This window comes from Pristiophorus japonicus, chromosome 4 (assembly GCF_044704955.1).
Source record: "Pristiophorus japonicus isolate sPriJap1 chromosome 4, sPriJap1.hap1, whole genome shotgun sequence".
Lineage (NCBI taxonomy): Eukaryota > Metazoa > Chordata > Chondrichthyes > Pristiophoridae > Pristiophorus > Pristiophorus japonicus.
In genome coordinates, this window is record NC_091980.1 from 232,119,041 (window position 1) to 232,142,469 (window position 23,429).

Consider the following 23,429-nt stretch of genomic DNA (forward strand, 5'->3'; position numbering starts at 1 on the left):
GCAATCTCATTAAGTTGGGTCAGGGTAAACGGGGTGGATTAAGTTATTGGGTCCGCACCGTTAGGACCCGCCCCAGTGGTGATCAAGGGATGCATAGGGAGTACCAGTGGGGCATCTGGTTGTGTCTTACTATCAGGACTGTCCGACTGTTCAGGACTATAGGGCGGAGGTTTATCCCATGCACTCTTGGACGTTGGCCCGTAATCACACCCTCCCACTCTCGTTCATAGTCTCGGGTGACTTCAGCCAAATCATTATAATCTATGTCTACTGGGCCTCTGTCCGAAAATGCGTGGACTGCCCCTTTAAGGGACCCTAATTGAGCTTTCAGGCTCTTAATTTCACTTCGGCACTGACTATGGTCAGTCTTATCGTATCTATCTGACTGGTGGGTACGTTGTAAAACCCGGAGTGTGGATTTTAAATCCTCACATTGTCCTTGTAATATCTGCTGGCGATTCTGTCAGTTCTTTAACTTCTCTTTTAATCTATTTGTTTCAGACACTTGTACGTCTACAACATTCAAACTAGAGGCCATATGCACCGTGTGAAGTCGTTTTTCACCTTTCAAATCCTCTATCTCCTTTTCCATTTTTAATATTTGTTCCTGATTAGCCTCCATGACTATTGTTTGATTATCATTACGGTGATGCTCTTTCATTAATTCTGCGTAACACGTTGCCATGAGGAAGTATTTAAAATCCTTATGTTTCATTTTCCCTTTACCATCATTGTCATCAAAGAAGGTCTGACCTCCCTTTTGCCTTTGACCGGTGACCATTGTCATCCAGCTTTTATATTTTGTAACCATTAATTTGTTGAAATGTTCTTTCCATTCAGGGACTCCATTTCCTGACTCACTTGCCATGTTAGTTCCTGATTTAAAGGGACTCTAACCCCTTTCACTTGTTGTTCGCGTTAACTTATGGGGACTCAAACCCAAACTTTCAAAAATACAGGGACTCTAACCCTTCAAAATAAAAATGTTAGTTCCTGATCTAATCCTTTCAAAACAAAAATTTAATTTGTTGATTTGTTAAGACCAATCCTAAATAATTCAGTCAATTTCGTCCCATCTGGGTTGCCAATTGTTGACTATTTTGCTAAATGTTCGACTGGGTCGAACAAGTAGGTTTGTAACTAACTTATAAGGTTCACGGATTGGTCAGAACAAAGACACAAATGACTGTAATTTAAGGCAAACTAGTTTATTATCACTACCTTAAGGTTACACACATGTAATGCAAAAGCCGTATTTCTACTGAGTATTATATTACCCGGTCCCAGGAGTTGATCAGACTCCGCTCCGGTTGCTAGCTTCGAACTCTCAGCCCGAGGTCCCTCTGGCGGATGTTGGTCCTAGGTCTCCGCTAACCCTGTCTGTGGGGGTCCTATCCTTATACCCCATAATTCTGGTGCCTACGTGCAGGAGCTCACACAATCTATCTATTTCCCCTATTGCCTTATAGGTTTTATGGCCTTGGTGCCTAAATTATCTCTGTCTTACAAAGGTTCTCACCTCCCTTTCATAGGTCTGGTTTGTGTCAACGGTCTTAGAATGCTCAGAATCAGACCAGTGGTGGTCTTGCTTCCCCTCCCCTATGTCTCTTTTACAAGAACATGTTGTTTAGACACTCAGAGGCTTTAGCCCTTGAAACATCACCTGGTACTGTGTGATAGCATTTAATTGCCTAGGTGGCAGTTGCTTAGCTTATTTCCACAGATCCCTTATTCTGAAACTATGTCCCCTAGTTCTAGATCCCCCATGAGAGGAAAGATCTTCTCTGCATCTACCCTGTCAAGCCCCCTCAGAATCTTATACTTTTCAATAAAATCACCTCTCATTCTTCTAAACTCCAGTGAGTATAGTCCCAAACTGCTCAACCTTTCTTCATAAGACAATCCCTTCATCTCAGGAATCAACCTAGTGAACCTTCTCTGAACTGCCTCCAATTCAAGTATAACCCTCCTCAAAACTGTACACAGTACTCCAGGTATGGTCTCACCAATGTCCTGTACAGTTGTAGCAAGACTTCCTACTTTTATACTCCATCCCCATTGCAATAAAGGCCAGCATTCCACTTGCCTTCCTAATTACTTACTGTACCTGCATGCTAACTTTTTGTGTTTCATGTACAAGGACCCCCAGATCCCTCTGTACCACAACATTTTGTAGTCTCTCTCCATTTAAACAATAATTTGCTTTTTTATTCTTTCTACCCAAGTGGATAACTTCACATTTTCCCGCATTATATCCTACTGGCTACCATTATCATGTCTATTTGATCAGTCATGTCCTCACCTGTATAACATTTATGCTACAGGTCATTGCAGGCTGCTACTTGGGACATCACTAGCATTATTCACTCAGCTGTGTACAGGTGTGTAAAATAGGTCACAGATGCATTGCTTGCTAGAGCGAGCCATTCCATCCACTTCCCTCTGGATAACCAGAAGTGTCATGGCAGGATACTGGAATTTTAAGAGAGTGGCAGATTTCCCATGATCTAAGGAGTGATGGATTGTCATCATAGGCAGTCCCTTGAATCGAGGAAGACTTGCTTCCACTCTAAAAGTGAGTTATCAGGTGACCGGACAGTCCAATACGGGAATTACAATCTCTGTTACAGGTGGGGCAGACAGTGGTTGAAGGAAAAGGTGGGTGTGGAGTCTGGTTTTCCGCACGCTCCTTCCGCTGTCTGTGCTTGATTTCTGCATGCTCTCAGCGACGAGACTCGAGGTGCTCAACGCCCTCCCGGATGCTCTTCCTCCACTTAGGCTGGTCTTGGGCCAGGGATTCCCAGCTGCTGCCGGCGGCAATGCTGTACTTTATTAAGGAGGCTTTGAGGGTGTCCTTGAAATGTTTCCTCTGCCCACCTGGGGCTCGCTTTCCATATAGGAGTTCCATCTTACTGTCAACAAGTTCCCCGCTGGAGTGGAACTAAACTATAGAACCAATGGGAACCTGTTCAACCTTCGTCGCCTCCATGCTAGATCCAAGGCCATCCCATTCTCTGTCATCGAACTACAGTATGTGGACGTCGCTTGCGTATGTGCACATTAAGAGGCCGAACTCCAAGCCATCGTCAACATCTTCACCGAGGCGTATGAAACATGGGCTTTACACAAAACATCCATAAGACAAAGGTCCTTCCCCAACTTGACCCCGTCACACAGCACTGCACCCCTGATTATCAAAATCCACAGTGCTGTCTTGGGCAATGTGGACCATTTCCCATACCTCGGGAGCCTACAATCAGCAAAGGCAGACATTGACGACGAGGTCCAACACCACCTCCAGTGTGCCAGCGCAGCCTTCGGTTGCCTGAGGAAGAGAGTGTTTGAAGACCAGGACCTCAAATCTGACACCAAGCTTATGGTCTACAGGGCAGAAGTGATACCCGCCCTCCTATATGGCTCAGAGACAGTAGACACCTCAAATCGCTGGAGAAGTACCACCAGCGCTGCCTCTGCAAGATCTTGCAAATCCATTGGGAGGATAGACGCACCAACGTCAGTGTTCTCGCTCAAGCCAACATCCCAAGTATCGAAGCACTCATCACACTCGACCAGCTCCGTTGGGCGTGCCACATTGTCCGCATGCCCGACACGAGACTCCGAAAGCAAGCGCTCTACTCGATGGATAGTAACCATGTAGTCATGCATGCTCCCTTGTTCGATCCCATCAGCAAGAAACTATTTCACTTTTTCAATGTCTAGCTTGGTTGCAACAAGCAATACTAGGGGCTCAATTTTGCCCAAAGCCATTTTTGGCGTATTGCCAGAGTTACGCCCATTTTTCTCGGCCAGAAATACTCCAAAAATATTTGTGCCAAGTTTCCCCGCTGTATTTTTCAAAATTGGCACCTCGCAGCCTGTCCAGTCGCTCCGGGGGTTGGAGTCTACTGTCTGCGCTGAAAAATACGATGCTGCACCTTCTGCGCATGCGCGAAAAAAAAGGACATTTTTGACGTTATTCCTATGGTCGTGCATGTGCAGTACAGCTCCCAGTCTGCAATCAGCTATTTTTAAAGAGCCAGTTATATGTGTGAGAACGTTGAGTGCTGTGTGAGAACATTGGAAAAATCAAGAGATGCAATACAAGATGCAACATGGTGCAAGGACCAAGAATTTCTGAAAGGATGAAGTGGCAGCACTAGTTACTGTGATTGAGACCAGATGGCAGGAGCTGGACACCAGCAGAGGTCACATAAAAGTTCCACCTAAAGAAAATGAAGAAACGCTGGAACCAAGTTGCAGACGATTACTGTGCAATCCCGAGATTTGGAGGCCAGTGCCAAAAGAAGTGGCAGGACCTTGGTCAAGTAGTAAGTGTAAGTAATATTTTCATTTATTCAATGCAATTGCAATTGTAATGTAAATGAGCCCAGCTGTATATGTCTCATCCAGCAGAAAGACACCCTCTCTAAAAAATTGTATTTTCATCTTTATAGAGGAAAGTGGCACACAACAAAAGGGAAAGAACTCGAACAGGAGGAGGCCCGGAAAATCTGCACCCACTGACAGCCTTGGAAGAGAGGGTTGCTGCTTTGATGGGTCCTGCCTGGAGAAAAGCAACCACCACTGCACAAGCTGGGCCCACACTCGAGAGAGAGGGTAAGTCCTGAAAATTCCACAGTCTGACTTTGCTAAATGTTAATTACTGCGTGGGCTAGCCATGCTTCGATTCATGGGGATGTCTCCATCAGCTACGCTTCGGTTGATGCAATGTGCTATCATTCATCGTGGTCCTTCAAATGAGCCTGCTGCCTGCGTTGTGTGAGCCTACTCATGCCATCCTGCCCCCTCATCTGCTGCTAACCATTTGTCTGTTCTGTTATATTTTGCAGAACTTGAGGCCGACCCTGACGATGCAGAAGAAGATTCAGACAAGGACGCACCTGAAGAGGAGAACATCGTCCAATCCCACCTTCCAGGGGTGATGGGGATGGGGAGGGGATGGATGAAGCCCCCACTGTTGTACTCACTTTTGAGGAGGTGCAGGTTCCGCCCATCGAAGTGCCAGCCCCTTCCCTGACTAATGGTTTGCGTGTTGGTGGGACATTCCGTGGTTTCCCACAGTCCGAGGCTGGGGATTTCAGTAGGGTGCAGCGAGGCACACTCAGGGCCCCACCGTCCGAGGCTGCGGATCCCAGTGGGGTGCAGCAAGGCACACCCAGGGCCCCACTGTCCGAGGCTGCGGGTCCCACTGGGATGCTGTGAGCCAACCCAGAGTGAGGAAGGGAAGGAGAGCTCAACCGCGCTCTCCTGAGGTGCAGGATCTAACAGATGTGGTTCACATGATGTCAATGAGTGTAGAGAACATTGACCTCACGCGATCATTCCTGGACATCATCAGTGGGGTGGGTGATGAGTATCGGGACTGTCAGGAAAAGTAACAGCACTCTCACGAGAAATGGGAACGATGCCCATAACCATGAGTGAGGGAATATCTCAGTCAGCTGAAACCATGTCAGTGAACATGAGGGAGGGAATGTCACAGATAGCTGATGCGCTGTCAGTGAACATCTGGGAAGGAATGTCACAGATAGTTCAAGCACTCTCAGTGAACATGAGAGAGGGAACATTGCAGGTAGTTGAGACACTTGTTCAACATGAGGGAGGGAATGTTGGAAGTCATTGAGATACTGTCAGGGCGCATGAGGGAGGGCATGTTAGAGTTAGCTGCTGCAATAAGGGAACACGGCCAGACCCCGAGTCCATTGACAGAATCAACTGCCATTCCCACTCCAATCCCCAGAACAGTCTCTGAAGAGCCCCAAGCCTGGCCCTCCACTTTGCCACCTCCCCCCCACTCCCCCTCAACAGGTGCGCCTTGCCCGAGATGTTAGGAAAATTAAGCTTGGTACCAACCCCAGAAACACTGCACCATTGCCTGCGGGCAGGGGTGGTTGAGTCACCAAAACCAAGCGTGGGGGCGGTCTTAGAATAAGGTGGAGGAAAGATGGATGCAGCCTTTCTTTGCTGCTGTTTTGTTATTATTATTGTTGTTTCTGTTGTAACTGTTGTTCTCAAATTAGAAGTTTTTTGTAAGTTATGTAAATTTACAAGTTTAAAATTGGTAAGTGATCTTAAAGTTCATAAGTGATCTTAAAGTTTGTAAGTGATCTTAACTGAAAACTTTAAAGTTTGATACAAGAATATTTTTATTAAAGTTAAGTACAAATGTTTGTTAATCTTTTGAATAAAATATATTTTACGTTATAACTGAATCATTTACATTATTTGTTCCATTATTAACACAACTTTTGAAACTCAAGAAGAATCATTTCCATTATTTGTTCGATATTAACACAACTTTGGAAGTTAACAAGAATCATTTCCATTATTTGTTCCATCAACACAACACAACATTACGGAACAAGTCCAAACAGTAAACATGGTCCATGTGGAATAGTTGCCGCTGAGCCTTCAGGCAGCAAAGTGTTCACGAATAAGCTGCTGGCGCACAGCTCGAGCAATCGTTAAAGGGGCATAACGGCCTGCCCTCCTCCGCCGTTGTGCTCTGGGTTCAGGTAGTTACATGGCTTCCTCGTCCTCTTGCTCGTCATCTGCATCTTGCTCATCATTATCATCAGCCATTCTCACTGCTGGTGGGTCTTCTATCAGCTGCTGCTGCCTCATGATGGCTAAGTTAAGCAGCATGCAGCACACAACAGTGAACTGACCGACAATCTCAGGGGAGTATAGGAAGTAGCCTCCGGAATGGTCCAGGCATCGAAAACACTGTTTCAAGATGCCAATGATCCTCTTTATGATGTTGTGCATCGCAATGTGCGACATGTTGTATTCCCGGTCAGCTTCCATCCGGGTTATGCATAGGGGCGTCATGAGCCAGGTGGCGAGGCCGTACCCTTTGTCTCCCAGTAGCCAGCTCTGTCTTTCTGGCTGCTGCTGAAACATGGCAGATATAGTGCTCTCGCGTAGGATGAACGCATCATGGGTCCTCCCAGGGTCTCTTGCATCGACTGACATGATGCGATGCATGTCGTCACACACGAGCTGTATATTAATAGAGTAGAAGCCTTTTCTGTTCCTGTATATCTCAGAATTCTTCAAAGGTGCTCGGAAGGCGATGTGGGTACAATCAATGCAGCCCTGTAGCTTTGGGAAGCCAGCAATCCTTGAGAAGCCCACAGTCCTGTCACGCATTGCCTGGGCGGTCATGGGGAACTTTATGTAGTCATTTTTCGGGCATATAGTGCAGCAGTCACCTGCCGAATACAGACATGTGTTGCATGTTGAGAAATGGCGCACACATCCCCATTTGTAGCCTGGAAGGATCTGGATGCATAGAATGAAAGTGCAGCTGTAACCTTCACTTCAACTGAGAAAGCAATCCTCCTGACGTTTCTAGGTTGCAGGTCTGCTTTCACCAACTCACAGATCTCAGTTACAATTTCTTTGCGGAAACGCAGCCTTCTGTCACAATCTGCATCACTCAGGTGCAAGTACGAACGCCTGTCTCGATATACCCGAGGTGGGTAAGGCCTTCTGCTCAGCGGCTATGGGCTCTGAGGTTCCTCATGTGATGACGTGGAATCAATTGTCTCCTCCATGATGCAGAAGGCTTGCAAAGGTATGGCATTGTCAGTATTGCCCCCATGCTTAAATTTTACCTTTGCAAGAAGCTCAAAACGGCAGGAAGGCAGGACAGGTTCTTTGTTCTCACTCCCCAAGGTCTGTATGGAACACACCCAGGGCAGTGATGGGGAACCAACCCCCGAGCTCATTGCAGTCTTGTGACTTCTTCCGATTGTGTTCGACAGCACCTTCCACCCGCTACCCCCCCATAACCCCCCGGGCTCATTTGATGCCTAGAGCAGTCTTCCGATTGCCACCTCCCCCCCCCCCCGGGCTTGTTTTGCAGCCGAGCCTTGAGCCTGTGTCCAAGAGTGGGGCCAATTCTGCCGGCTGACGCTTTGACCTGCCAGCCCTGTTGAAGACGTTTTGTGGTGGCGTGTAAGTTTAAAAAAAAATGAAAAGTTCAGAATTCCATCAAACTTCCATCTGCTCCATTTTAAGGTAAAAAAAAATGTCATCTTTATTATGCATTTTTAAAGTGTTCTTATCTCCCTCCAAAACATCAATGAAAACAATGGCGTCTTTCTGTGCCGATTTTTCAATGTGTGCTGCTTTCTCTTAACTCACCAGAGAGTTTTTCGGGAGTGGCCAGATAAGCCGACCTGGGATAAATTTTTTTTGGATAAACTTTGAAAAATGATAAAAACTGGCGCAGACATGAAGTAATGCCCCCTATGGCGTGAAAAAAACTAACCTAAAAAAGATCGTAACTATCTCAGTTACACTGGCGCAGATTCCTTGGGGAAACTTTAATTTAAAAACTTACGCCAAAAAAAGCTCCGCGTGCCAAAAAAATGTTGCAAATGACTGGGGAAAATTGAGCCCGCGATCATAGAGCAACTCACTGTCTCGGCACTATTCTGTTCTGGAAGGAAAGTCTCAGATATCTCCAGAGGGAACAAGGCTATTCTCTGCAGCCGTAGCTGACGTCACCTGTGCCGTTTCCCAGGATGTGAGCTGAGTATCAATGCAATGGGTCCGTGTAATTACTGAAATCATCATAGAGCACACCATTGGCATTTTAAAGAGCATTTTAGATGCCTGGATCATTTTGAGTGTGCCCAGCAATAAAGTCCAGCAAGCGTCTCTAGAATCATAGTTCCTTTCGGATTGTCTCCAATTGCAATCTTAGCCACTTCTTGCTGCATAAATTTGCATTACAAAGAGGTCTTATCACGGAGGCCCCTGGCATCAAGGGCAACAGAGGAGCAACAGCAGTTTGAAAAGAAGGCTGCAAGAGACATTCATACTACCCTTGGAAAATATGTTTTCTCTTAAATGTCAGCTGTGGCTCAGTGGGTAGCACACTCCCTTCTAAGCCAGAAGGTCGTGGATTCAAGTCCCACACCAGGAACTGGAGCATATAAATCTAAGCTGACACTCCAGTGCAGAGGGTATACTACAATGTCAGAGGTGCCGTCTTTCGGATGAGTTGTTAAACAGAGGCCCTGTCTGTTTTCTCAGGTGGACGTAAAAGATCCCATGGCACTATTTCGAAGAAGAGCAGGGGAGTTATCCCTGGTGTCCTGGCCAATATTTATCCCTCAATCGACAAAACAAAACAGATTATCTGGTCATTATCACATTGCTGTTTGTGTGGCTGCCACGTTTCTCACATTACAACAGAGACTACACTCCAAAAGTACTTCATTGGCTATAAAGCGCTTTGAGACGTCTGGTGGTCATGAAAGGTGCTAAGTAAATGCAAATCTTTTATTTTTAACTACCCCACATTGGCCACTGCATGAGCAGTACTCTTCCTCCCACAAATATGCTATTATCTACAGACCTTTACATGTGTGGATTAACTCACAAAGTTCTTATTCATACCACCTGATGAAATCTGTTTCCAAATTTGGCAAAAAGTGTCTGCACACATAACTTTAATGAAACAATAATTTTAATCAAAATCTCTAGTATGTGAATGTACCTAGTGTTTCTAACCACCATGCTTCCGTTAGGCGCCAATGTATGAAGTGTGAACCTTTAACCCTAATCTAGTGCTCCTCCTACATGCCTACTTAAGTGCAGGCGTTCACTCCTGGCTGACTGTTATGTCAATATGAACCTTGTGGAAATGAGGATACCTGCATTGCTCAGCCAGCGCCATGTGTCAAGATGGTTGATAGGAGTCCAGGGGTACTTGCTTCAGCCATAGTGATGACTCCCTTCCATCATCTAAGGACAGAGGTGAAAAACAGCTACAATGAAGCATTGAGTGCTATCCGAATAGTAGATGAGCAGACCATTGGGATTCTCAAGACCCATTTTTGTTGCCTGGATAGGACAGGTGAACCCTAAGGTACAGTCTAACAAAGCTTTCAAGAATTATCGTGGATGGGAGTCTAACTGTTGTATTCTCCTCAGAGCAGGTCCCGAATCAAGTCTCATACATGAGATACTTGAGCCACTTACTAGGGAAGAGTAGCTGAGGTGGTTTCCATTGTCTTCCTCACAGTTTTCCTTCTTCTAGGTTAAAGAGCCCCACCTAGCCTTTATGATGGCAGGGTGGGGGCACTATATCCATCAGACGCAAGTACCCCTGCTGAATGTCAGCACATATTCAGAGCTGGCACACCGGCCTCCACTTGCTGGGGCTTTCAGGTGTGGGCCCTGAACTTAACCCTTTTGAAGAGGCTGGAATACTGTCTCATCATCATTCTAGGCAATGCCTCAAAATCGAGAAAGACTTGCTTCCACTCTAAAAGTGAGTTCTCAGGTAACTGTACAGTCCAATACAGGAATTACAGTCTCTGAGACAGACAGTGATTGAAGGAAAGGGTGGGTGGGTAGTCTGGTTTTCCGCATGCTCCTTCCGCTGTTTGCGTTTGGTTTCTGCGTGCTCTCGGCGACGAGACTCTAGGTGCTCAGCACCTCCCGAATGCTCTTCCTCCACTTAGGGCGGTCTTGGGCCAGGGATTCCCAGGTGCACTTTATCAAGGAGGCTTTGTGGGTGTCCTTGGAACATTTCCTCTGCCCACCTCGGGCTCGCTTGCTGTGTAGGAGTTCAGAGAAGTGTGCTTGCTTTGGGAGTCTCGTGTCAGTGCTTCATAAAAACATAGAAAATAGATGCAGTAGTAGGCCATTCGGCTCTTCAAGCCTGCACCACCATTCAATAAGATCATGGCTGATCATTCACCTCAGTACCCCTTTCCTGCTTTCTCTCCATACCCCTTGATCCCTTTAGCCGTAAGGGCCATATCTAACTCCCTCTTGAATATATCTAATGAACTGGCCTCAACAACTTTATGCAGTAGAGAGTTCCACAGGTTAATAACTCTTGAGTGAAGAAGTTTCTCCTCATTTCAGACCTAAATGGCTTACCCCTTATCCTTAGACCGTGACCCTTGGTTCTGGACTTCCCCAGTATCGGGAACATTCTTCCTGCCTCTAACTTGTCCAATCCTGTCAGAATTTTATATGTTTCTATGAGATCACCTCTCATTCTTCTAAACTCCAGTGAATACAGGCCCAGTCGATCCAGTCTCTCCTCATATGTCAGTCCTGCCATCCCGGGAATCAGTCTGGTGAACCTTCGCTGCATTCTCTCAATAGCAAGACTGTCCTTCCTCAGATTAGACGACCAAAACTGAACAAAATATTCCAGGTGAGGCCTCACCAAGGCTCTGTACAACTGCAGTAAGACCTCGCTGCTCCTATACTCAAATCCTCTAGCTATGAGGCTGCAGAGTGACTTGGATAGGTTAGGTGAGTGGGCAAATGCATGGCAGATGAAGTATAATGTGGATAAATGTGAGGTTATCCACTTTGGTGGTAAAAACAGAGAGACAGACTATTATCTGAATGGTGACAGATTAGGAAAAGGGGAGGTGCAACGAGACCTGGATGTCATGGTACATCAGTCATTGAAGGTTTGCATGCAGGTACAGCAGGCGGTTAAGAAAGCAAATGGCATGTTGGCCTTCATAACGAGGGGATTTGAGTACAGGGGCAGGGAGGTGTTACTACAGTTGTACAGGGCCTTGGTGAGGCCACCCCTGGAGTATTGTGTACAGTTTTGGTCCCCTAACTTGAGGAGGGACATTCTTGCTGTTGAAGGAGTGCAGCGAAGGTTCACCAGACTGATTCCTGGGATGGCGGGACTGACATATCAAGAAAGACTGGATCAACTGGGCTTGTATTCACTGGAGTTCAGAAGAATGAGAGGCAATTTCATAGAAACGTTTAAAATTCTGACGGGTTTAGACAGGTTAGATGCAGGAAGTATGTTCCCAATGTTGGGGAAGTCCAGAACCAGGGGTCACAGTCTAAGGATAAGGGGTAAGCCATTTAGGACCGAGATGAGGAGAAACTTCTTCACCCAGAGAGTGGTGAACCTGTGGAATTCTCTACCACAGAAAGTTGTTGAGGCCAATTCACTAAATATATTCAAAAAGGAGTTAGATGTAGTCCTTACTACTAGGGGGATCAAGGGGTATGGCGAGAAAGCAGGAATGGGGTACTGAAGTTGCATGTTCAGCCATAAACTCATTGAATGGCGGTGCAGGCTCGAAGGTGCAAATGGCCTACTCCTGCACCTATTTTCTATGTTTCTATGAAGGCCAACATGCCATTTGCCTTCTTCACCGCCTGCTGCAACTGCATGCCAACGTTCAATGACTGATGTACCATGACACCCAGGTCTCGTTGCACCTCCCCTTTTCCTAATCTGTCGCCATTCAGATAATATTCTGCCTTTCTGATAATCTCACATTTATCCACATTATACTACATCTGCCATACATTTGCCCACTCACCTAACCTGTCCAATGCTGTCTACCCAGTAATTGGATCCAATATTATAGCCTCCACTCACCAGGGGTGACTGGAGTGGGTCTCAAATCTTACACTTTCTGACGCTGATGCGGGAATGCTACCACTAAGCCAAAGTTTCACTCTTATGGCTTACAGAATGTTCTATAATTTTGCCTATCAAGCAGGTGCGTCGTGGCTGATGCTTGAATAGGGTACATTGACAGAATCAGTGCATTGGTGCAGGATTTAGCACTGTGGAGCTATCAGCTGCTTGTCAAATCTTTCTTTCTCCAAACATCCAGCATCCGTGATGGATGCAAGGAAATTTGTTTTAAGAGGATGCACTTTAATTAGTGAATTAGAAGATGTGATTGAGCATCGAAAGAAGGCCTGTTGTAATCAGAATGTCTGAAGACAGTAAACACTCAGTACTGGAAACAGCCATTCCACTACCAACCTGAACCCCACAGCTCTCATCAACTTCTCAATCCTCCATTGCCTCCCCTGTTTGTCTACTGAGGATCTGTAGCACTTCCTCCTCATGATTACTCAAGGACCTAATGGTTCCCAGTCATTCCCGCGTGCACTCCTTTCCCTCTATCCCAGTGGCAGAGTGCCAATCATGAGCAGGAATCTGACTGCCTCCCAAGGAAAATGTGGTCAGGTGCCAGCAGAATCATATTGGTGAGCAGCTGCCCTGCTATTTCCCCAATCAGTCCATAAAATCCAGGCCTAATGTTTCACAGTGCAATTTCATCCCATTGCTGTTATACTTATCCCTTTATCCCAAATAAGGAATATTCTAAAATATTTTCCACTGTATTTTATGTTCTTTATTTCTTTTGTTTAATTTTTGCTATATGAATTTCTCCTCTCTATTTTTAATTAAAATTATTCTCATTTTTCTTCTATTTATTTTTGCTTTTAAATTATCTACCTCCTGTACTTTCTATATCTTTTGTTTCACTTCTTTATATGTTTATAAATATATGGAATTATATATATGAAGGCAATCATATATGAGGCAGTCCCTCGGAATCGAGAATGACTTGCTTCCATGCTAAAAATTAGTTCTCATGTGACCAGTGAGTCCTATGTGGGACCTACAGTCTCTGTCACAGGTGGGATAGACGGTGGTTGAAGGAACGGGTGGGTGGGATGCTTGGGATGCCATGTGCTCCTTCTGCTGTTTACGTTTGGTTTCAACTTGCTCTCAGCGGAGAGACTCCAGCGCCTTCCCGGATGTTTTTCCTCCACTTTGTGCGGTCTTGGGCCAGGGATTCTCAGGTGTCGGTGGGGATGTTGCACTTTTTCCAAGGAGGCTTTGAGGGTGTCCTTGAAGTGTTTCCTCTGCCCACCTGGGGTTCGCTTGCCATGTCAGAGCTCCGAGTAGAGCACTTGTTTTGGGAGTCTCGTATCGGGCAAGTGGACAATGTGGCCCACCCAACGGAACTGATCGAGCATGGTCAATGCTTCGGTGCTGGAGATGTTGGCTTCAGTGAGCGAGAACGCCGACGTTGATGCACCTATCCTGCCAATGCATTTGCAGGATCTTGCGGAAGCAGCGTTGATGGTATTTCTCCAGTGCTTTGAGGTGTCTGCCATACATAGTCCATGTCTCTGAGGGAATCACTACTGCTCTGTAGACCATGAGCTTGGTGCCGGGTTTGAGTTCCTGGTCTTCAAACACTTTCTTCCTCAGGCGACCGAAGGCTGCACTGGCACACTGAAGGCGGTGTTAGACTTCGTAATCGACGTCAGCCCTTGTTGACAGTAGGCTGACAAGGTATGGAAAATGCTCCACGTTGTCCAAGGCCTCACTGTGGACTTTGATAATCGGGGAGCAGTGCTGCGTGGTGGGGCAGGTTGGTAGAGCACCTTTGTCTTACGGATGTTTAGCGTAAGGCCTATGCTGTCGTACGCTTCGGTGAAGGTGTTGTCGATAGCTTGGAGTTCGGCCTCAGTGCGCAGATGCAGGCGTCATCTGCATACTGTAATTCAATGACAGAGGATGGGACAACCTTGGATCGGGCCTGGAGGCGGCAGAGGTTGAACAGTTTCACGTTTGTTCTGTAGATTAGTTCCACTCCATCGGGGAGCTTACTGAGGATGAGATGGAGCATTGCAGCAAGGAAGATCGAGAAGAGCTTTGGTGCAATGATACTGCCTTGCTTTACCCCGGTCTGAACATTAATCGGGTCTGTGGTGTGGTGGATCCGTTTGTCAGGATCACAGCTTGCAGGTCATCGCGAAGCAGGCGAAGGATGGTGACAAAACTTTTGGGGCATCCGAATTTGAGGAGGACGCTCCATAATCCCTCACGGTTGACAGTGTCGAAGGCCTTTGTGAGGTCAAAGAAGGCCATGTACAGGGGTTGGTGCTGGTCCCTGCATTTCTCTCGGATTTGCCGCGCGGTGAAGATCATGTCCATTGTGCCCCTTGGTGGCCGGAATCCACATTGCGACTCTGGGAGGAGTTCTTCAGCCACTGGGAGAAGACGATTGAGGAGGATTCTTGTGATGACTTTCCCTGTTCCCTCTGTAGTTACTGCAATCGGACTTGTCGCCTTTCTTGAAGATGGTCATAATTACCTCGTCTCTGAGATCCCCTGGCATGCTCACCTCCTTCCAGATGAGAGAAATGAGATTGTGTACTCACAGCAACAGTGTTTCTCCACCATGTTTTAGTGCTTCGGCGGGGATTCCATCTGCTCCTGAGGCTTTGTGGTTTTTCAGTTGTCGAATGGCCTTTTCTACCTCATGCCGGGCTGGGGTTGTGCTGAGATGGTGGCGGGTAGCATGCTGCGGGATGGAGTCGAAGACACTCACGTTGAAGACAGAGTCTCGGTTGAAGAGGTCTTCGAAGTGCTCCTTCCAGAGAGCACTGACTGCCTCTCTGTCCTCGATGAGTACCTCTCCGTTCTTGGCCAGCAGTGGGGTAGGGCTTTGGGTGCTTGTGCCATTGGTGATCTTGACTGTGCTGAAGAATTCATGCATGTCGTGGTTATCGCCCAGTTGCTGGATCTCCTGCGCTTTCTCCACGCACCATCTGTTCTTTAGGTCACGAGTTCTTTTGTTGGATCTCGGCCTTCCGACGTCTGTAGAGCTGCCTTCTTGCTCTCGAGTTATGTTGCTGTTTCCAGTTCAAGAATGACTTGCGCTTTCGGCTTATTAGCTCCTGGATCTCTTGGTCGTTCTCGTCGAACCAGTCTTGGTGTTTCCTGGTCGAGTGACCGAGCGTCTCTTCACCAGGTGCTAATTATGGAGGCTTTGAGGGCAGACCAGGTGCTGTGGACATTCTGCATCTCTGGGTCACTGGGAGTCGCCTGGTTGGCAGTGAGGCGCTGGCGGAATAGGGCTTTCTTAGCCGGGTCTTAGACTGCTTCAGTGTTGATTTTCCTGCGGCATTGTTTCTGTTGTCGTCGCTGTTTTGGGGCTATGTTGATGGTGATGACAGAGCGGATTAGGAGGTAGTCCGTCCAGCAGCCATCAGCTCCTGTCATGCTGCAGGTGATGCGCACATCCTTGCGGTCTCTCGCTCGGACAATGACGTAGTCTAGCAGATGATAGTGCTTGGAGCGAGAGTGTTGCCATAAAGCCTTATACTTGCTGTTCTGCTATAACAGGGTGTTGGTTTTGACGAGGTCATGTTCTAAGCTTTTCGTCAGAAGGAGGGTACCGTTGGAGTTGGATTTTCCTACCCCCTCTCTGCCAATCACACCTCCCAAGAGGTCCGTGTCCTTTCGAACTCTGGGCACCACATTAAAAGGTTACTGCACAAGATAAGAGCTCACGGGATTGCGGGTAATATATTAGTATGGATAGAGGATTGGCTGGCTAACATAAAACAGAAAGTCGGGATAACTGGGTAATTTTCAGGTTGGCCAACTGTAACTAGTGGGATGCCACAGGATCAGTGCTGGGGCCTCAACTATTTACAATCGAAATTAATAACTTGGATGAAGGGACCGAGTGTCATGTAGCCAAATTTGCTGATGATATAAAGATAGGGGGAAAGCAAGTTGTGAGGAGGACACAAAGAATCTGCAAAAGATATAGAAACATAGAAAATAGGTGCAGGAGTAGGCCATTCGGCTCTTCTAGCCTGCACTGCCATTCAATGAGTTCATGGCTGAACATGCAACTTCAGTACCCCATTCCTGCTTTCTCACCATACCCCTTGATCCCCTTAGTATTAAGGACAACATCTAACTCTTTTTTGAATATATTTAGTGAATTGGCCTCAACAACTTTCTGTGGTAGAGAATTCCACAGGTTCACCACTCTCTGGGTGAAGAAGTTCCTCCTCATCTCGGTCTTAAATGGCTTACCCCTTATCCTTAAACTGTGACCCCTGGTTCTGGACTTCCCCAACATTGGGAACATTCTTCCTGCATCTAACCTGTCTATAGCCATCAGAATTTTAAACGTTTCTATGAGATCTCCTCTCATTCTTCTGAACTCCAGTGAATACAAGCCCAGTTGATCCAGTCTTTCTTGATAGGTCAGTCCCGCCATCCCAGGAATCAGTCTGGTGAACCTTCGCTGCACTCCCTCAATAGCAAGAATGTCCTTCCTTAGGTTAGGAGACCAAAACTGTACACAATACTCCAGGTGTGGCCTCACCAAGGCCCTGTACAACTGTAGCAACACCTCCCTGCCCCTGTACGCAAATCCCCTCGCTATGAAGGCCAACATGCCATTTGCTTTCTTAACCGCCTGCTGTACTTGCATGCCAACCTTCAATGACTGATGTACCATGACACCCAGGTCTCGTTGCACCTCCCCTTTTCCTAATCTGTCACCATTCAGATAATAGTCTGTCTCTCTGTTTTTACCACCAAAGTGGATAACCTCACATTTATCCACATCATACTTCATCTGCCATGCATTTGCCCACTCACCTAACCTATCCAAGTCGCTATGCAGCCTCATAGCATCCTCCTCGTAGCTCACACTGCCACCTAACTTAGTGTCATCCGCAAATTTGGAGATACTGCATTTAATCCCCTCGTCTAAATCATTAATGTACAGTGTAAACAGCTGGGGCCCCAGCACAGAACCTTGCGGTACCTCACTAGTCACCGCCTGCCATTCTGAAAAGTACCCATTTACTCCTACTCTTTGCTTCCTGTCTGACAACCAGTTCTCAATCCATGTCAGCACACTACCCCCAATCCCATGTGCTTTAACTTTGCACATTAATCTCTTGTGTGGGACCTTGTCGAAAGCCTTCTGAAAGTCCAAATATACCACATCAACTGGTTCTCCCTTGTCCACTTTACTGGAAACATCCTCAAAAAATTCCAGAAGATTTGTCAAGCATGATTTCCCTTTCACAAATCCATGTTGACTTGGACCTATCATGTCACCTCTTTCCAAATGCACTGCTATGACATCCTTAATAATTGATTCCATCATCTTACCCACTACCGATGTCAGGCTGACCGGTCTATAATTCCGTGTTTTCTTTCTCCCTCCTTTTTAAAAAAGTGGGGTTACATTGGCTACCCTCCACTCGATAGGAACTGATCCAGAGTCAATGGAATGTTGGAAAATGACTGTCAATGCATCTGCTATTTCCAAGGCCACCTCCTTAAGTAATCTGGGATGCAGTCCATCAGGCCCTGGGGATTTATCGGCCTTCAATCCCATTAATTTCCCCAACACAATTTCCCGACTAATAAGGATTTCCCTCCGTTCCTCCTCCTTACTAGACCCTCTGACCCCTCTTATATCCGGAAGGTTGTTAGTGTCCTCCTTAGTGAATACCGAACCAAATTACTTGTTCAATTGGTCCGCCATTTCTTTGTTCCCCGTTATGACTTCCCCTGATTCTGACTGCAGGGGACCTACGTTTGTCTTTACTAACCTTTTTCTCTTTACATATCTATAGAAACTTTTGCAATCCGCCTTTCGCAATCCCTGCAAGCTTCTTCTCGTACTCCATTTTTTTGCCCTAATCAAACCCTTTGTCCTCCTCTGCTGAGTTCTAAATTTCTCCCAGTCTCCAGGTTCACTGCTATTTCTGGCCAATTTGTATGCCACTTCCTTGGCTTTAATACTATCCCTGATTTCCCTTGATAGCCACGGTTGAGCCACCTTCCCTTTTTTATTTTTACGACAGACAGGAATGTACAATTGTTGTAGTTCATCCATGCGGTCTCTAAATGTCTGCCATTGCCCATCCACAGTCAACCCCTTAAGTATCATTCGCCAATCAATCCTAACCAATTCACGCCTCATACCTTCAAAGTTACCCTTCTTTAAGTTCTGGACCATGGTCTCTGAATTAACTGTTTCATTCTCCATCCTAATGCAGAATTCCAACATATTATGGTCACTCTTCCCCAAGGGGCCTCGCACAACGGGATTGCTAATTTATCCTCTCTCATTACACAACACCCAGTCTAAGATGGCCTCCCCCCTAGTTGGTTCCTCGACATATTGATCTAGAAAACCATCCCTTATGCACTCCAGGAAATCCACCATATTGCTTCCAGTTTGGTTAGCCCAATCTATGTGCATATTAAAGTCACCCATTATAACTGCTGCACCCTTATTGCATGCACCCCTAATTTCCTGTTTGATGCCCTCCCCAACATCACTACTACTATTTGGAGGTCTGTACACAACTCCCACTAACGTTTTTTGCCCTTTTGTGTTCTGCAGCTCTACCCATATAGATTCCACATCATCCAAGCTAATGTCCATTCTAACTATTGCATTAATGTCCTCTTTAACCAGCAATGCTACCCAACCTCCTTTTCCTTTTATTCTATCCTTCCTGAATGTTGAATACCCCTGGATGTTGAGTTCCCAGCCCTGATCATCCTGTAGCCACCTCTCCGTAATCCCAATCACATCATATTTGTTAACATCTATTTCCACCTTATTACGGATACTCCTTGCATTAAGACACAAAGCCTTCAGGCGTGTTTTTTTAACACCCTTTGTCCTTTTAGAATTTTGCTGTACAGTGGCCCTTTTTGTTTTATGTCTTGGGTTTCTCTGCCCTCCACTTTTACTCATCTCCTTTCTGTCTTTTGCTTTTGTCTCCTTTTTGTTTCCCTCTGTCCCCCTGCATTGGTTCCCATCCCCCTGCCATATTAGTTTAACTCCTCCCCAACAGCACTAGCAAACACTCCCCCTAGGACATTGGTTCCGGTCCTGCCCAGGTGCAGACCGTCCGCTTTGTACTGGTCCCACCTCCCCCAGAGCCGGTTCCAATGCCCCAGGAATTTGAATCCCTCCCTGCTGCACCACTGCTCAAGCCACGTATTCATCTGCGCTATCCTGCAATTCCTACTCTGACTAGCACGTGGCACTGGTAGCAATAACGAGATTACTACTTTTGAGGTCCTACTTTTTAATTTAGCTCCTAGCTCCTTAAATTCGTTTCGTAGGACCTCATCCCTTTTTTTTTTACCTATGTCGTTGGTACCAATGTGCACCACGACAACTGGCTGTTCTCCCTCCCATTTCAGAATGTCCTGCACCCGCTCAGAGACATCCTTGACCCTTGCACCAGGGAGATAACATACCATCCTGGAGTCTCGGTTGCGGCCGCAGAAACGTCTATCTATTCCCCTTACAATTGAATCCACTCTCACTATTGCTCTCCCACTCTTTTTCCTGCCCTCCTGTGCAACAGAGCCAGCCACGGTGCCATGAACCTGGCTGCTGCTGCCTTCCCCTGATGAGTCATCCCCCTCAACAGCACTCAAAGCAGTGTATCTGTTTTGCAGGGGGATGACCACAGGGGACCCCTGCACTACCTTCCTTGCACTGCTCTTCCTGATGGTCTTCCATTCCCTATCTGGCTGTGGACTCTTCACCTGCGGTAAGACCAACTCTCTACACATGATACTCACGTCATTCTCAGCATCGTGGATGCTCCAGAGTGAATCCACCCTCAGCTCCAACTCCGCAACGCGGTCCGTCAGGAGCTGGAGGCGGATACACTTCCCGCACACGTAATCGTCAGGGACACTGGAGTCGTCCCTGAGTTCCCACATGGTACAGGAAGAGCATAACACCCGAGCGAGCTCTGCTGCCATGACTTAACCCTTAGATAGGCAACAACAATGCTAAAGTTTACTCACTGTTATAGAAGAGAAGAAAGAAAAACTCACCAATCACTTACCCCCTTGGCTGTGACGTCACCTTTCTGTTTCTTTCTTGCCTTCTCCCTGTAGCTGCACAAGTACGCCTCTCGCTGCCGCTGGGCGTTTTATAGGCCTCCGACCCCGTACTCGCGCCTCACCAACTGCCGCCGCCTCTCGCTGCCGCTGGGCGTTTTATAGGCCTCCGACCCCGTACTCGCGCCTCACCAACTGCCGCCGCCTCTCGCTGCCGCTGGGCCTTTTATAGGCCTCCGACCCCGTACTCGCGCCTCACCAACTGCTGCCGCCTCTCGCTGCCGCTGGGCCTTTTATAGGCCTCCGACCCCGGACTCGCGCCTCACCAACTGCCGCCGCCTCTCGGTGCCACTGGGCCTTTTATAGGCCTCCGACCCCGTACTCGCGCCTCACCAACTGCTGCCGCCTCTCGGTGCCACTGGGCCTTTTATAGGCCTCCGACCCCGTACTCGCGCCTCACCAACTGCCGCCGCCTCTCGGTGCCACTGGGCCTCTTATAGGCCTCCGACCCCAGACTCGCGCCTCACCAACTGCCGCCGCCTCTCGCTGCCTCTGGGCCTTTTATAGGCCTCCGACCCCGGACTCGCGCCTCACCAACTATATAGATAGGCTAAGTGAGTGGGCAAAGATTTGGCAGATGGAGTATAATGTGGGATAATGTGAAATCCACTTTGGTAGGAAAAATAAAACATCTAATTATTATTTAAATGGGGAGATTACAAAATGCTGCGGTATAGAGGGATCTGGGAATCCTAGTGCATGAAACACAAAAAGTTAGCATGCAGGTACAAGTAATTAGGAAGGCAAATGGAATGTTGGCTTTTATTGCAAGGGGGATGGAGTATAAAAGTAGGGAACTCCTGCTACAACTGTACAGGGCGTTGGTGAGACCACACCTGGAGTACTGCATACAGTTTTGATCTCCTTATTTAAGGAGGGATATACTTGCATTGAAGGCAGTTCAGAGAAGGTTCACAAGCTTGATTCCTTCGATGAGGAGGTTGTCTTATGAGAAAAGCTTGAGCAGGTTGAGCCTATACTCATTGGAGTTTAGAAGGATGAGAGGTGATCTTATTGAAATGTGTAAAATTCTGAGGGGGTTTGACAGGGTAGATAGAGAATGTTTCCCCTCGTGGGGGAATCTAGAATTAGGGGGCATTGTTTCAGAATAAGGGGTCGCCCATTTAAAACGGAAACGCAGAGTAATTTCTTCTCTTTGGAATTCTCTACCCCAGAGAGCTGTGAAGGCTGGGTCATTGAATATATTTAAGGTGTAGATAGATTTTTGAACGATAAGGGACTCAAAGGTTATGGGGAGCAGAAGGAAGTGGAGTTGAGGCCAAGATCAGATCTGCCATGATCTTATTGAATGTGGAACAGGCTTGAGGGGCCAAATGGCCTACTCCTGCTCCTATTTCTTACATTTCTATCAGATTTTCTTTCTCCCTCTTAAACAGAACTCGTAGATTGTTGTCTGTTAAATTTTGTCACTTTTGCTGTTTTATCCTTGATTTCTACCCATCAGTCTCTTTCTGTCTGCAGCTCAGTTTCATGGAATCTTTCACTTCAGCTTGTCTTTCCGTGTTTTTATCCTCGTACTTCAGCATCAATTCTCATTAATGGCAAATGTGAAGGAATAATGCACCATACCCATTATCCTGATCCTCTAGTTCTTCATAGACCTTCAGAGACTTCAATTGGGGAAAAGTTGTATTTTAAAAATCAGTTACGCAAGGTAAAATGTCAGAACATTTATTTTAACAAAGGGAACTTTGTCCACTACCCATTTAAAGTTTATATCACCCTTCCTCCATAGTTTGCTTTTTATGTTGTGATAAGGTTCACAATTATGGATATATCTGATGTGCTCTTTTACATTAGAAAAATACTGGCTTTCTGCCTGCTATTATTTGCTAACATGGAGCTCAGAATCATAAAATATATTAAAAGTAAAAGAAAGTGCAGTGATTAAATTATGTACACAAAGCTTGATAATTAAATGAGTTCAACCAGGTTAAATTGGTGCCCTATTTTAGTGACGATCTAAAAGGAAGATATATGAAAGTTGTGTGAAATAACAATACTATGTATTTTCAATAAGACCACTCAAGTACAGGCTAATTTCACCAATCTCCTTCCCATCTCATTCATTCCACCCAATACTGCGTCCTCGGACTCTGGCAGCTGATCAACAATCATCCCCTCTCCGCATTTCCCTCTAGAATGTCTGTTCCCTCACGAACCATGCCCTTGCCAACCACAATCTTATTGTGCACAATTGTATTATCATGTTATTGACGGTACCTTGACTCACAGATGGCAACACCTTATCCCTTACAGAAGATTCCCTACTTTTCACCACCTACCCTGCCCAAACCGTTATGCTGGCAGTGTGGATCTTATCAGATTATACCTCTTTTCCCCCTACTCATCTAGCACCTTCTCCTTCAAGCACTTTACCTTCTTCCACCCCTCTTACCTCTCCTTTAAAATCCTGTTCTCTATCATTCCCACTCGCAAAAGTCTCATCTCAAGTTTCTTCTTGAAATATTCGGTCCCTCCTTTCCCTCCTCAGTCTCTGCGCTGACTTGATATTTTATGATCTCTTATGTTCATGTCTGTTTATTTTTTGCATTATTGAAGAAAAAAATCACCCACATTTTATATATAGTTACTCTTTCTTACAATTTTTAATGTAATTCTTCAATTTACTCTACAGTACTGTTTGATGTTTAATGAGAAGACAATCTGCTCTGGTTCATCAGATAGCACCATTCGAGTCTGGGACTTTACAGGTGTGAAAATTAGACAAATTATGATGAATTTATTTTGTAAGCTCATTTCTTTATGCCACAATTCCATAATGATACAGGCAGCTGATATTTTTTTAAACAGGCCTGTATCCATGCTACTCTTTAAACCTTGAAAA

General features: G+C 46.3%; 1 protein-coding gene across 5 annotated transcripts in view; it reads left to right on the plus strand.

Annotated features, from left to right (window-relative positions):
• The window catches only part of LOC139263300 (F-box/WD repeat-containing protein 7-like), a 237,005-nt gene that overhangs the window by 209,018 nt on the left and 4,558 nt on the right, over window positions 1-23,429 (plus strand). For 3 of the 5 annotated variants that reach the window (XR_011593087.1, XM_070879149.1, XM_070879150.1), the window contains one exon: window positions 23,220-23,295. Coding sequence is in view for 2 of the 5 variants with exons in the window: in XM_070879149.1 (XP_070735250.1) it covers window positions 23,220-23,295 (76 nt within the window). In the remaining 3 variants the exon portion in view is untranslated. Of the gene's footprint in view, window positions 1-22,042; window positions 22,236-23,219; window positions 23,297-23,429 lie in introns of those variants that run through there. The other 2 variants (XR_011593085.1, XR_011593086.1) reach the window with 1 other exon arrangement.